General features: G+C 40.5%; 1 protein-coding gene across 1 annotated transcript in view; it reads right to left on the bottom strand.

Moving 5' to 3' along the window:
• Window positions 1-6,407: 6,407 nt before the first annotated feature.
• The window catches only part of EBF3 (early B-cell factor 3), a 119,586-nt gene continuing 110,300 nt past the window's right edge, over window positions 6,408-15,693 (bottom strand). Inside the window, 4 exon segments of the mRNA XM_010582011.1 lie at window positions 6,408-6,563; window positions 13,150-13,347; window positions 13,751-13,939; window positions 15,134-15,311. Of these exon segments, the coding sequence (XP_010580313.1) occupies window positions 6,532-6,563; window positions 13,150-13,347; window positions 13,751-13,939; window positions 15,134-15,311 (597 nt within the window). The 3' untranslated portion in view covers window positions 6,408-6,531.

Here is a 15,693-nt window from a genome sequence, read left to right as displayed (position 1 = left end):
TTTATTTTCCTTTTTTCATCTGGCTACACTTGGTCTGCACAAATAGCCTTGTTAGGTGGTTATTACGGGTTGTTTGTTTATTATTATTATTATTTCTACTCATTACAGTTCGAAAGCACTTTTGTGTCTGTGAAGCAAAATCCACAGCAATTGCTTCTTTTTCTTTCTTTTATTTTTTTTTTTTATTTTTTAATCTTGGGACTAGAGCTGTAGTACGGAGGAAGGTGGTGACTGCAGCAGAACCGGTACCCAGGGACCCCCCCCCCCTTGCAAATCTCTGCGGTGGCACTGACGCCGGCTTGGGAGGTGACTCCACGTCCCGGTGCCGTCCTTCACCTGGCGAGGGGTGACCCGTGGGTCTGAGCCGTGGTGGCCAGAGCCCAAACCCAGCCCCCAGCTGCAGCACCCCGCGCCTCGGCTGCAGCATCGCGCTGCCCGCTGGCACCCAGCCGCCGCAGCGGCAAAGCCGCCTCTGAGCGCTTGCTCCCGCAACAGAACTCCACAGCGCAAGGAAAGCTGTCGTTAAATACAACTTTATTGGGTTTCATTGTACAGGGTTGGGGGGGGGGTTCAGGTTTTTCCTCCTTTCTTCTCTCCGTCTTCCCCTTGGTGTCTCCATCCTATGTTTCATCGCGGATACAGGGCAACTTTCCAGTTCGTTGGCTCTATTACCCAGACCAATTCCAGCCTCAGTTTCCTTTATTTTAGCTGGATTTTGCTTTCTCAGATTTGACACAGTACGCAATCTGATTTTTTTGTCTTGTTGGACCAGAGTAGCTTTCAGATCATTTCCCTGCACCCTCGCCACCCCCAACTTCGTCTGTTCTAGTTGCTGCCTTTTGTTACAAAGTCGTTTCTTAAAGAGTTTAATTTACCTCAAGGTAAATGCAGAAAAGGAGTCACATAACAACTGAAATCCTCTAAAAACTTTGTGGGCACCAAAAATGTGCCATTTTGCGACCAGTTAACTGCACCCTTTTTTTCACGATGCCCTTTCAGTACTAGTACAAAGTCAATAAAGAGGAAACAAAACCATTACGGTACAACTGCTGTTTTATTTGAATGTGTAAGAAATCAAAAAATCACGACTATATAGCCTCTATTGCTAGCATCGTATTTCAACCGGCCAAACTGCACTACCAATGTCACCAGCTGAAATGGGGTACCAGACCAGGAGGTCTCAAATCCTCCATCAGTCAATTTTGACCTGAGTGCTGAGAAATAATATTTGATTTCTTGTATGTAACAATGAAATTTAGCATTATATATGAGAAAAAGAGATAGCTTGGGTTTAATTATTTAATACAATTTAAAGTTCTAGTATAGCTCATTTTATGTAGAACTTTAGTATTTTATGAAGCATCTGAGTAAAGATAATGATCACTTTTTAAATGATACACACCAACTTTTAAAAACTTTTTATTACTTGTGGACTTTAGGAATGTACCTCCTTTGTATACTTTTGTAGAGATTGTTTGCATACTCTGACTCCAGAGTGGGTGCTTTCTCTTCCTTTTCCTGTAAAACTTAGGGCAGTACATTGTATAATGACAAGTGACCAAAAAAAATCAATTTGTAATCTGATTTGAGGGGTTTGATTTCCTCTGATGAGTTTAAATTTCATTAAAAGCAACCTTATTCGAACATAAAAGAACTCCTTGAAGGGTAAAGCAGGGAATTGTCTCAAAGAGTATAAAGAATCTAAACTCTTTTGTGCTATTTATTCACGGCATTAATTGTGAGGTCCAACAGGCGGTGTCGGTTGGCAGATGCACCGTTATCGGCCCCGCGATCTGCACAAGGAGGGGAAAAAAAGCACAAGGGCTCACATTCAAAAATCGTTCTTTGGCGTATTGACACTTTAGTTATCAACAGCCCTTATTATCTGCTTAGCGGTGGATCGCAGCTTGCTGGTGACATAATAAGCTACAAATCACTGATGGGGCCTTTCTGCATTCTCCTAATTGTGTGTATTCTCCAGAAAAAAATTATCGTTGGGCCTCTTGTCTTGATGAGAAATTGACATTTTCTGGCGGAGCCTGGCGAGCACTATGTGGGGAGATAAGACTTATAGTTGTTTTAAAGGAGTGCAGCCATTCTTTCAGAGGCCTCTTTATTGCTCTAGTTGACCCACTTGATGAGTATGGATTTCATGAGGTCTTTTTCAGCATTTGAACTATAAAAGGTTCAGAATGACACCACCCCTTATAGACAAAAGATAACCTTGCCCTTTGAATATATTGATTCTTTATTAACTAGGCTGTTTAATGCAATGAAATGAGGCATTAGATTGAAGCCTATTTCAAGTGCTTTGAATAATCTTTAAAAGCTTGAAAGACTTTAAAAAGCTGCTCTGCAATAATTGGTATATACTTTTAGAGACTCTATTCCTTCATTTTGATTAAGGAATTTTTATCATCTTCCTATGTCTAAACTCACTATAGGCTGACACAACATATTTTCTCGCCAGGGCTATTACCAAGCTACAGACAGGGATGTGTCGTAGGTGGTGGCTTGCTCTAGGACTTGTCATTCCTAGCACAAAATGGATGGGTTTTCTTCTTTTGTATTTTCTTTGCATTGAAAGTTAGACAAACCATTTAGATGCTCATTATTCAAACCTTTGAAATAAACCTAAAAGGAAAAGTGCCAGTAGGCATCATGCAGACTTTCATCCCTATAAACCATCTTATTTTTTAGTGGGATGCATCTGATTATGCCACCGTTTAAACACGATACACAGATACATACTCAAAGTGGAACCGTTGTCAATGCATCATAATAATAAGCATAATCCAAAGTGCTCTATATTTCTAACATCTGTTTTCATCAAACATAAAAACTATGGAAATACTGGAGAAGAAAGGCAACAGAGTTAAATATCCCAGTTTTCCTTCTTTGTAAATTGTAGCTACAGTAAGCTGCACCTTCTCATCACACTCCATTTAACTGCGGAAACACGGGGCGACGAAGGAGAGGCTCCGGCATATGGCATGTCATTTGGCAGTATATACACATACACAAGCACATACATTTACTTTGCAGCTCGGAGTTTCTCAGTGCCCTCTTGAAGTTGTCAGCAGCCCTCTGGTTAACGACAGGAGAAAACTCACGTAACGAGCTCCCGTGCTTTACCGGGACGGGCACGTGGGTTGCTCTGCCGGCTGTGCACGCAGCCAGACCCGTATTCCTGTACAAACGCCCTTTTTCTGGTGGCCGCGGTCACACACGACGATGCGGGCACACGCTCGGCACCTGGGGAAGGGAACTCAGACCTCTGCTTCAGGCTTAGCATCGTAACAGTCCAGAGCATGAAATATTTGTGTTCGGTAGTATAATTAGCCAAAGCATTTGCCTCCTTGTCAGCATTTAAAAGACGAGTACGTCAACCGTCGGTGTCAAACCGCTGCATGGAAAATTTGGGTTGTGCTATGTTTAAAATAACTTTTCCTGTTTACAGACTTTTACAATATGATATTAAAATAGAAAAAAAAAAAGTAAAAAAATTACTCTACTGTTACCTTCACTTTACAAAAAGGGTGTCTGAAGCACAGTTTTGTTTAAATACTTCACCAAGGCTGAGCAACAAGTCATTGCCGCACTGCAGAGCAGAGGTCTCCTTCCTCATCATCCTCAGGGGCTGCCTGGGCTGGCTATCCTGGGGCACGTCAAGGATTGTGCTTTTTCTTAACCACGACATAACTTCGAGTTCTGGTATTTAGAAATGAAACCCCCGGTGTTGCATTTTTTTGTTTTGTGTTTAGTCACTTTTTTAATAATCAAACCAGATAAAATTACTAAAAATGAAATTCACAGACAAGAAATACTTTAATTAAATATTGTGTAAAATGAACATTTTTTTATACAGTTAAATATATGAAAAAATGTACAGATAAAACAATCTTATTGTAGGGTCTTTAACAGTAAAATCTACCATTTAGTGAAGCTTTCCTTCTGGAGACAATGAAGCAATGAGTGCATTGACTAAGTAATCTAAAACACAAACAGATTGCATTTATGAAGAAACTTGCAAACTTTCTTAACATGTACACGTGACCTCTTCTTTAGAGCAAAACCTTACTTAGACAAAATATAACGGAGGCAATTCAGTTCCAAAGTGACTTCTCAGGCTTTTCCACTTAGCTAAGCCTTATTCCTTATCACAAAGGAAATGCGCACGGCATTTATCAGCTGTGATACGCTGTATCGTTCTTTTAAACCCTTTAATAAACGCTTTACTAAAATGTGCATTTTTGCCCAGGAAGAAAAAAAAAAAATAATGATCCCTCCTTTTTGGTTAAAACTTTAATTCTGCTGCAGTTTGCAACATGTTTTGCAGTGCTGTGTTGGCAAACTATTTAGTGCAAAGTAAAAAAAAAAAAAATCTCCACGTTTCTCTCTATGGATTTGGCACTAACAGCCACAATATACAACGGAGGTCATTCCAGTTTAAAAAGTACAGTCACCTACGGGTGTATTACAAAAAGTTCCATAAAAAAACCAATAAACCTAAATAAACAAACCCCAAACATTTAAAAATTATGTATGATCCCGATTTCACGTGAAACCTTTATCTTTTTTAAACAGTGCAGGGTTCAGGAGAATGCAGAGTGCAGCAGAAAATAGACACATAAAGGAGTGATATAATTGTACACCAGGTTTGTGCTTTTTTTTTTTTTTTTTACACCAGAAATTATCCAAATGAAGTAGTGATTAACAATTGTGGTGTAAGCCTGTGATAAAACAGCACAAAAGTTCTTCAAAGAAGTTCACTTTTAAGGCATCAGAGAAGTTAATGTGGCAAACGTTTTAATTAAAACATCAGAAGTGAATTTATTTTAAACTTTAGGCCTCTGAATTTTTCCAGTAAACACAGTTCAGCTATGTGGCAAAGTCATGGGTGGCAGCTAAAAATGACTTTTTACAATCTTTTAAAAAAAAATAAAAAATTAAAAAAAGAAAAAAAAAAAGAAGAAAAAAAATGCAACCACAAAATAGATTCATCTTTTCTGTGGCTGTATCACATGCACATATTCTACTAGTATTCATTACAGCCATGTGGCACAATTTTGATTTGACTATACAACAAACAACTTTTTTTTCAAAATTATTTGTTCTGATAACTTAAAAATAATATAAAAATAAACAATGAATTTGACTTTTCCTCAAAAATAAAAAAAAAAAAGGATGGAAAGTCTAAATAATAGCAACTTTATGAAGTACAAATGAAATGTACGGACACTAATTTATTTAAAAGAAAAACATGAAGGCAACGGTTCTTGGCTTAATGCTATTCTCAGCATCACAATACCAGGCCATGACAAAAACCAATACATACAAGAAAAAAAAAAAAAGATGAAAAGCAATATACAAAATTTCAAAGATAAATACAATATTTATAGTTGATATGTTACAAAATAAATTCCCTTAGTGACTGCAAGTGTTTATGTGAAAGAAAGTGTTGCAATGAATAAGACTATTTTATTCCTTATAGGCTTCATAAGGAATAAAATTTGCTTTTCTAAATATTTAAGTGGATCTGAAAAAAATTCAAGACAAGTGTATAAATATTTAGCTACAACTTTGGCAAAATCACAAAAGTCTACAATTTTATAACCACATACAAAACACATTAGGGAAGAAGGATCTAGAAGTCAAAAGGACAATTTTCTGGTACAAGAAACATAGACTTCACAGTAGCCTAAGAATGCAATAGTATACAGTGCTAGCAAAAGTTGAAAAAATGTTGCAGATCACACTTGCTTAACAGGAAGCTCTAGCAGTGGAAGTATATTTTTTTTTACCAACAGACAGTAGCAATTTTTTCCTCTGTCAGTGTGCTTGTTGAAGGCAAGAGAATTCAATATCAAAGTTACAATTTCTAACTACAATAAGTTACAAAGTTCCATTTCATTAAGATGAAGTTAAGCAATGATAAACCCACCCGCGCCCACCCCCGCGCCCCGGTTTTTGTTTTTCTAATCATATATTCATCCTTTTTTTTTTTTCCAGTTTGATGGCTCATAACCTCCTTGGCCCCCTTTTTTCCACCACAAAAAAATATTTCACATTATAGAGATACACAACCATTGTGAATCTAGTTATGAGTACAGAAAAATGTTCGGAGGCATTTTTCATCAGTGTTTCATGATAATCAAAATGGTGCATCCACAAAGTTTCTCCCAACACATAGCAAGTACTAGACATAGCCAAGACGTAATCAGAAACTTTATACAAAATAGGCGTCGCTTTTTCCTTATTCTTCAGGACTGAGAAATGTGAAAATATGAGAAAAATTCAGTCAATAAAATGGAATTGTTCATGAAGAAGTAGGTTGTTTGCATGTAGATTCTTAATAGTTTAAATAAAATCTTTAAACAAAGTCTTTTTTTTTTTTTTTTTGTAGCATTTCGATTTGTTGCTGATTCTGTGTGAAGATACTGTTTCCATCAGCATGTCTTAATATACTAAACTTGTCCCCTAAGCCCATCCTCTGAAGCTTGGTGCTACGGTAGGTAAACAAAAGTGACTTTACATTGGCGGGACTACAAGCCCAGACATAGCTAAAAGAAAAAGAGAAGAAAAAATCAGCCGTTATTAGCACGCTCGTGTAAGGCACATCTGGTTCAAAGCCTCCGCGATGCTCAGCACCGGCCCGGGGTCCTCCACGCCGCGCCACGGCATCCTCCGACCGAGGGACCGCCGACACGCGCTTTTCCCGGCAAAACGCTCCGCAAGGGCTTCACGGCGCGAAAGGAGGCTCCGAGCGGGTTTTTGGGGTTTTTTTTGCGCAAGGAGCATCCCGACTCCTGCGGGCGCAGCGTCTCTCCCAGCGCGGGGCTAAGAGCGAGGCAGGGGTCAGGCTCCTGACAGCCAAGGAACGACACGGTCACTTCTGGTCGTGTCGGGCATCCCTCGGGAACGTCCCCGCAGCGGGAAGCCTGCCAACCACCGCTTCACGCCCAGACCTGGCACCTGGGCAGAAAACTTCCATTTCCACCGTTGTGCTTTAGGGTAACAGCCGGGCTGAGCAAGCCAAGGGCTCTCTAAGACCAAAGCCAAGTCCACCTACGCTTGCGCTCAACTCTGGAGACCAAGCACCATAACACGTCATGAGATTAATGCCCCTGAGCAGCCATCTCCTTTTTTTTTTAACAGATAAAGACTGAGGTGCCAACAACTACCACTTTTTTCCTGGTTAACTCTTTGGTAGAAACAATTTAGACAGTCTTTAATTTTAGTGTTGTTTAATTTTTGCCATAATGATATTTCTCATTAATTTATGTACAACAGATATTAATAAATTTGTTCGTGTAGTGATGTGAACTTCAATTTCTCAGTTCATTAATTTCAACAATATTAATTTATTTCAGATTCGCTGTTACAGCTTGACGGTTTGGAAGAGCTGGGTACGTACACATTTCGTACGTAACACAACCTCCTGCAGCAGCCAGCAGCGTGGTCGGCACGACCAGAATTGCTCCAACGGCTGCGACCAGAGCCCCGAGCAGCTCTGGTCCCGCCGGCGCCGTAGGCAGCTGTGCGAGCGGATGGGAAGGACTCGTCTGGGAATGCATCTCTCTAAAACACATCTCAAGTGATGCCCTTGAAACAGGTTCAAGTTTTCCAACTCTGCTACTTTTTTTTCCCAATATGTCAAAACCGAAGCGGAAGTTGTAATTTTGCATAGTTCGTAATACTGCATGTTTTAAACCTAAACGGCGACCAAAGTTACAAAACATAACTGGAGAATAGCACGTATATTGGCAGAGACCTTTCCTAGCCAAAACATTTACTTTCCTTATCGTATTTCCACTAAATCTCCCACACTCCACACTACATCGAGCAGCCGACCTAGCCCCAGAGAGGTTTGGTTACATGGGATGCCCCTGAACTGGGGGACGCGGGAGCTCATTTTGAGGTACTGTTACGCTGCAATACAACCATCAGCTGCCCTGGACATCAAGATCACCACAAGTCAACCCAAAATATAGGGTCTTCCTATCTTTTCTGGTTCAGGTTCAGCAGGCATCTGTCATCGCACTCTATGTCAAGGTGATGGTAAGACGTAAAGGCTACGGCTCGGAGCCAGCACGAGACATGCTCTGCCAGCACGCTAAGCAAAGTGCAAAAGTCCAGGACTGATCTGGACATTTGCTTCTTCAAAGAACAACATAGCAGAAAAAAAATGTCCAGATTTTTTTCTTCCAGAGGTTGTGTGCATGAATTCCTTAATAAATGGCACATTATTATTTGGCACTGATACCCTGCACATCTTAATCACACATTTATTGTAATCTCATGTTTGGCTTCTGCTGTGTGAAAATTTAGGTTGTCTGCTGCAGACTTTTCTGGGGAAAAAAGTCTGAATTCTTTAATTTAAGCTATTTAGCCATTTTTGTTGAATTCTATCTGTGACACAATGGGAGGGGGTGCAAAATTGGTGCTCCAGACATTTACTTTGCTATTTATTTTAGTAGCAACATTTGACAATTGTGAATTTCTGCACTATGTTTCCTGCTGTGCAAATTGATACCAAATGCCTTCTTAAAGAAAAATCGGGTGGCTAGTTTTTTAATAACAATTTTAATAGTTTCATCCAGGGGAAGACCAGAAAATTAAGCAGGATGCAATTTTAAAAGAATATAGAGAACCTTTTGCTCTGCATTACAGTCGTAAAGCTTAACAGAGAGCAATATCTTTCACAATCTATAAAAAGTAAATTACAGTTGAAGGCCAAATTTTGAACACATATTGTACTTCCAACTTCGCAGCGAGCCAGCACTTGCTCGCTAAAAAATTTATTTTATACCTTAAATGTCCATTGTTTTAAACAGGAAAAAGCCCTCTGCCATAAGGAACCCATACACTAGCATCCTGCTCTTAAAAAAAAAAAGTGTAAGTACTTAACTTTCTGATCATAGACTGTGCAATGGAAGTCATACAGAGTTAACAAGATTGTGGCTTTTTGGATAAGGCCCAAAGGCCCTTTTCTGTAGACTCACTCACAGGAATGAGTCGTACCCCCAGGACAACAGAGAGAGGGGCATCTCCTCTGTGAGCTGCAGCTTCCGAGTTTTGACCCTAATTAGGGTATCGGTTGGCCGAGGACGGATGCGCAGCGGGCAGGGATGGTGTACGAGTGCAGCAAGGACGAAGACTACACGTTCGCTCTGGCTGACCTTTCCAAGATTTCCCCAGATTGTCTTCTTTTTTATTCTTTTTCTTTTCTTAACCTCCGTCTTGGATCTCTTTAGAAAAAAAGTGAATCCCATGATGGCTATAGACCCCTCCATGTTCACTCTTGGGCAGTAAGTCCCAAAACACAGAGTGGCTTTTGGGGGGTCATGCTTACTAGCAGCAAGATCTTGCTTCCAGTGTGGTGGGCTCAGGTGGCCCCGATGTGATGTTACCACAAGCCAGAAGTTAGAGCAGCTCCACCTCTGCTTTATACTATGTTAGAGGGACAGAACAGCCCATCTGAGGTCCAGATGGAGCTTCGTAGTTCTGCTCCTGCTTTCTCACCATCTTAGATGTACCATGAACAGCATTTTTCCACATGCGAACAAATCCTACAGTGGTTTACCCAGCACGGATGGATGCAATTAACCCCCAAATCCTTGTAAAAAGGACTGCCCGTGCCTGCAGGGCTGTTACGTGTCGGGTTTTGCCGTGCTTTCATCTGACTCTGCCCCTGCACAGTGCTAACAAACTGGGCTAGGAAACTGGGAAAAACTGGGCTGCCTGGCCCTGTCATGTCGGTGTGCGATGCCTTGCCATAGCCGGCTCAACCAGCTTCCCTGAAAACTATCCAACTGGCTTTTATTTCAGAACAGAGCTTACGTGGGGAAAGGTAACATAACAAGCAACAAGAGAGAGGATATCCTGCCCTGTGATTAAAAGAGCACGTCATCCCTTCTTATCCAGGTTCATAAACTGCAGGATTTACCGTCGGTACAACAACAGTGACCGTGAGCTCCCACTTCTGTCTTGGCTTGACTAAAAGTACGTGACCATTCCTAACAGTGCAGACTCCTCAGCTGTCACTCAGCTCCTTCACATCCTGCTGTATAATGAGGCTCTGTACTTGAAGATCACCGAAAAATTTTAGCTGTGTTAGACTGCAGCTCTTGAATTCCAGATTTTAATTTACAGTAGAAAATGTGCTGATCAGAAAACTCTCGAGCTGCTTGCACAGTTTTCAGAAAGCAACTAATTAAACTTTACAAAGGGCTCAATGTCAACAAATGACTAAGAAAATAGGAAGAAGGAAGCAGAAGCCCCCTAAATAACTGTACAGGTAAAATGCAGTGTAAGTAAGTATCTATCTCCTGCCTTGCTGGCTTTGCTTCATGATGTCTCATGAAGGAAGCGTATGACAAATTCATCCCTGTCTTGCCACTCAGTTCTGGCTGCAGTTCAATTCGAGGCACCGGTTGAGATCTGTGAGGACAGCTGGGTGAAGTGTTGTCAACCTGAAGCCTTTCGTGAGTTCAGTCTGAATTAACCCAACAGCTTTGGTTGGAAAAATGATGGTGCCTCTCTGCTGTGATGATAAAGGAATGCACCAAGGATATATCAGATGCAATTTGATTTTCTCCTCAGCCCAAGGGGACCTGAACCCACATATTTTACCTTTCGCTAGAGTACCCTAACTCTCACGATACAGAGCATTGCTTCCTGGTGCCGTGCTGCTTTGCATAAATGACTCAATTTTTTGTCACAACCCCGGAACTCAGTGCTCTAATTACCAGCCCAGAAAATTGTTCTTGCTACTTCTCTGGGTCATTTTGCTCAACACAAAATGATTCAGTTTAGCTGCTTCAGCCGGGTGAGGAAAACATGACTTTTTTTTTTTTTTTTTCCCCAACACTTCTATTCATTTTCAGTTTGGCTGCTGAACCAAACCCCAAACACATCCCTACATCTGGACACCTTTTGTGTTTGAAGTTTTAGTGCTCAGCGGGGTAGGAACAGCCCGGTGAGGCAGCAGCGCAGGTCTCGGGGGCACCTAACCTAGAGCTTTAGCAACACCCATGGGATGCTGGACTTGGCCAGGGATGACACCAGGTCTGCTCCTTGGGTTGCAGCATCCTAAAATCAGGGGTTGAAGGGACCGTTAGGCCTTCACTGGGCTGTCTGGGCATGGAAAAAGCTCGGTCCAGGGCAGGGTTGGGCCTCAGCCTAAGAGCTGATTTCATGACCTATTTAACAAAGTCAGTATTGGTCGATTCGAAGTTGTCTACTGGGCGTTTATACGAAAAGCATTTTGTACCTGAGGATGAAGACGTATGGTTACTGGGGGCTTGGGGAGGTGCCAGGGGAGATTGGGTGCTCGGTGCAGGCATTTAGCCTGCCCAGTTCTTCTGAAAACCCCACTTCGCAGTAATCTAGACCTTTTAAGCACCTGAAACCTTGAATATCTGATGGGAAGCCCTTTGTTTACATGCTGAAATTACAGAAGTTTAGATCATTTTAATTTAGGTCATAAATAGTTTTATTTTTCAGAGTAAATCAGTATCAACAAGGTAATGAGAATATATATAAAAACACTTGCTTCAGAATAGCTGCCTCAGATCTAAGCTGTGTGTTACCTTTTTATTTATTTATTTATTTTATTTTATTTCATTTCAGGATCTACTTTTTATACTAGTGTCTTTTTGTAAAAAGAGGAAAAGTAGGACACTGGATTATTTTATGAATGGATAATCTTTTCTAAGAATATTGCTTATACCTGGTATAGTTTTCTACTCACAGTAACATAGTAAAGCTTCCACTAAAGACATAGGCAATGACAGAAATTGTTAATCTAATTATCCTTTTCTTTAACATCCATCCTACAATAAGATTTGTCTAGCTGGATCCTCAGCCCTTCACTGACCCGAGTGCATAATAAGCTCTCAGATGCTTCTTTGGGCCAAGAAATTAATAACAAGCTACAGGGACATCCATTTTGAGATCCTGGTCTCAAACGGCCTGGATTTGGGGTGGACAGACAGGTCTGAGGGATTATGTCTCTCCAAAGTGCCTTAAGCTGGAGAGCACAAAATGCAGGTGTCCAGAATTAGTCCGGCAAATCAAAATATCTGTCTTCATCTGTTTGCCTGTGAGTGCTCATCATGTTATGGATATCATGGTAATGCAAAGAATAGATAATACTGCGCTACCTACATCTTAACTAAGAAAGTCAAGAGGAGTGACGACCTCCGGGGTAAGAGCGTCTGCAGCCCTTTCTGATCTCCATGGGATCTGAAGTGCTTCGACTTACTGCACTGTGCAACGAGGCTTATGATTTGCAAAACAGAGGCAAACAAAACTTTCCAACGATCCTAACGCATCTGACAATATTATCTTTTAAATGTTAAAATATGCCATAAAAAGGAAGACTTTTTTGTTCATATTTTTATTCTACCACCAAACATACACTGTATCATAATTCCTCCTGCCCCAGTCCCAGCAGGTGACCAGGGAAATTCTGCAACTGATTTATAAATCATCCATTACACTACCCCCACGAAATCACAGAGATTAAAAAAATGCAGAAGCTTAAAATTGCCTGCCTCAATTAAAATATTTAGTTGCTCATTTAGGGAAGTAACCAGTTAAACACCACGGTAAGAGAGTGAGCTGGGACCAACAGAGCACACAAACTCACTGCACAAGCGGCTAGCTACTCCAAGGGAAGGTTAGTTCCCTGAGTAAGAGCTTAACTGATTTACACTGATTTGAGATATTTTAAAATAACTATTGCATCCTATGTAAAATGAGGAAATCGCACCACATCATGGTTTTAAACAGCCATAGAAATGCGTTCAGAAAACATATAAACGCAAGGAGTACATGAACCCTCCAAGAAGCATTCAGGGATACAGTCTTACTTTAAAATTTAAGGCACGAATTCCTAAGGGAAATTGCCAGAAGAACAACTAGTGTTTTCTCTAATGCAAGTATTAAAAATGAACTAAGATTTGCTTAAAATCTTAGCATACCATTCGTGCCACCCTGTTTCTTCTCCTGCTTTTGCATCACTATGAGAGCACCGGAGACCTAAAAATATAGCGAGGTACCTTTCTCCAAAATAAACGACCAGGGCTTGAGTGTATGCACCAAAAAAGCAATACACAGAAAATTGAGAGAGATCCAGCTCACCTTGAAGTCCATTTCCATTTGCACTGGTGCAAGATGGTGGAGGAGAGGCTTGGGGCCTGACAACAGGAGCAAAGGCGCTCTTTTGTTTCACTGCAGAGATGACATTGGCAGGTGAGAATGAGAAAATGCCGTGTGTACTGCTACAGTTTGAAGGGAGGGTGACCGAAGAGGCTGCCATGGTAGGGCTTGACGGCACTACTGCAATAAAGCAAAAATAATCAGGACTCAGATTGAGGTTTTCACGGCAAACACGGAAAAGAGAGTGATAGGGCCTTGCCTCTTAATATATATATATATATAAAAAAATATATATAAAAAAAAAAAATGAAATGCCTTGGCTTGGCCACTCTCTGGATAACAGGCAAACTCTTTTGTGTTGGACTTTTGTTACAAATTGCGCAGTCCAATTTTTTTTCTATCTGAGATTGTATTATGGCACAAACAGATCAATTTATTATATTCATTTTTACGTCCAGCCTCCAGAGTCACCCCTCCTTTTATCCAGTAGCTCACAATATAGGAAATCAAAACAATGCAAGTATTTGATTTTGTAGTAAATATGAATCTATATGATGATGTGTTACCAAAAATAGACACTTACTGCCATAAGGAGAGTTAGCTGAGGAGCCATTAAGAAATCCAGGGGAACCTGGTACACCTAGATTGGGCATGCCGGCATTGCCATATCCATTCATGCTATTGCTGACTGTGTTGTAATTGGACTGCTGAGGAGTACTGCTGGGAACATATCCTCGCGGGGAAACACTGCTTGTGTTGCGACTGTAACCTACTGTGTTAGAAACCCCCCCACCCCAAAAAAATAATGTTATTTTATAATATAGACTTAGGGCTGGGGGGTTTCCTCATGCAGCATATATTACACAGTTTTAATTGATTGCACAGCTTTGCTCTAAGTTGTCTCTTACTGCCCTATCAACTCTTGCAGTTTGAGATAACCTTATCACGCCAACCCTACTTAAATCATCTGCGAGCACTCTATGTTGTCTCTCCTCTTAGCACAGACAGCCAACAAAAGCTCTCTTCGATCCAGCTGTGTCAGGTGCCTTCACGTTTGTCTTTAGGAGCAATTATCAACAGGCTCGAGTCCCGCTTTGTACCAACACACTGAATGAACTTTCAGCCTCTCCAGACCTTCAAATGCCATAGCTGACAAGAAAAACTTTTTTGTTGCGGTGATTTACTTTAAAAGGCTGTTTTGGGCTCTTCATTTTATGACTGATAGTTTTACACTAACAACAAGCTCGTACTTTCGTAAGGTGTAGCCATCAGTGAAAACTAATTCAAGATCAAGTACAGAATTTCATAAGGCTTATTAGCTTGGAAAAGCATTAAAAGACAATCTTTTTAGAAGAGGAAACATAGCAGAATCAGGATTTTAAACAACAATTTGTTCCTATCTGAGCAATCAATTTAATAATTACGTTGCAAGCAAAAAATATGGGTTTGAACATATCTAATAATCCTGTTTCCCTCCTTTCATTAGTATCAAAATTAATTTTAAATGCAATACGCTACATGCATTTTCAATTACAACAGGTAAATTAAATCAACTATTACTTTTATTAGTAACATGTCACACATGCCTATAAACAAAGTATTTTAAAATCACAGACATCAAATTAGATTTATCTGTGTAAATATTCCAAAACCAGGTGGAGATACCTTGACGTAATTATTTTATAAAAAACATACATGTTGTATATTTACTGTGAATAATAAAGAGCTTTCTACACTTTGCCAATTTTTTTTTTCCACTGGAGATGCTTTATGATAACAGTAAACGAAAGAACAGGAAGAATTAAATATTAGGAGAAAGTTAAAGGCGGCATTTCATTACACGATCAGACATACGACTACGGGGAGAAAAAGAGGTAGAACACAGCGGTGACATCAGCTCGTATTAATAGGCACTGGCCAAAAGCAGTCAACAACGTGAAGGATTAACTCTTGAAATCCCACATACCTTGGTCGTTCGCTTGTGATGTTTCGGAAACATTAACAGCGAGCTGGCTGCTGAAGGAGTTCACTCCCATCATGCCAGTGTGAGCAGGAGTGTTGGCTAGAGTGGGGATCTGGTTGTGGTTGCGTGGCACACTGTATAGCGCTTCAGCAATGTCAGCTGCTCGTTTCAGGATTATTTCCTAGAAAGACATAAAATAAGCACTGACAACTAAGAAACTGATTTGCGTAAACATTCCAAGTCGCAACGACGTTAAAATTTACAGAAGAGATTCATGTGACATTACAGTAAGGGTGGGGATGTTGCTGCTCGTTTCAGCTGCACTCTCTGTTTTCCTGCCTATGTACCAGAGCACTATGCAACTTCACGTCAACACAGTAAGTGTAAAGAAATAAAGAAATTAACATAGAATTAGAGTTTAGCACTCTAAGTCCTGCAAAAATTGTAACATACACTCTATTCGTCTGGGGCAGTAGATGTATTTTCAGCAGTTTGCAAAATACAGCATGCTTTATCCGCTCTGTTTAGCAGATTTCTTTAGGACTTCCCATTAGTCACTGTAT

Source organism: Haliaeetus leucocephalus, unplaced genomic scaffold, assembly GCF_000737465.1.
Source record: "Haliaeetus leucocephalus isolate CR32 unplaced genomic scaffold, Haliaeetus_leucocephalus-4.0 Scaffold830, whole genome shotgun sequence".
NCBI lineage: Eukaryota > Metazoa > Chordata > Aves > Accipitriformes > Accipitridae > Haliaeetus > Haliaeetus leucocephalus.
Note: the sequence above shows the minus strand (reverse complement) of the source record. Positions and strands in the feature narration are given on the sequence as shown.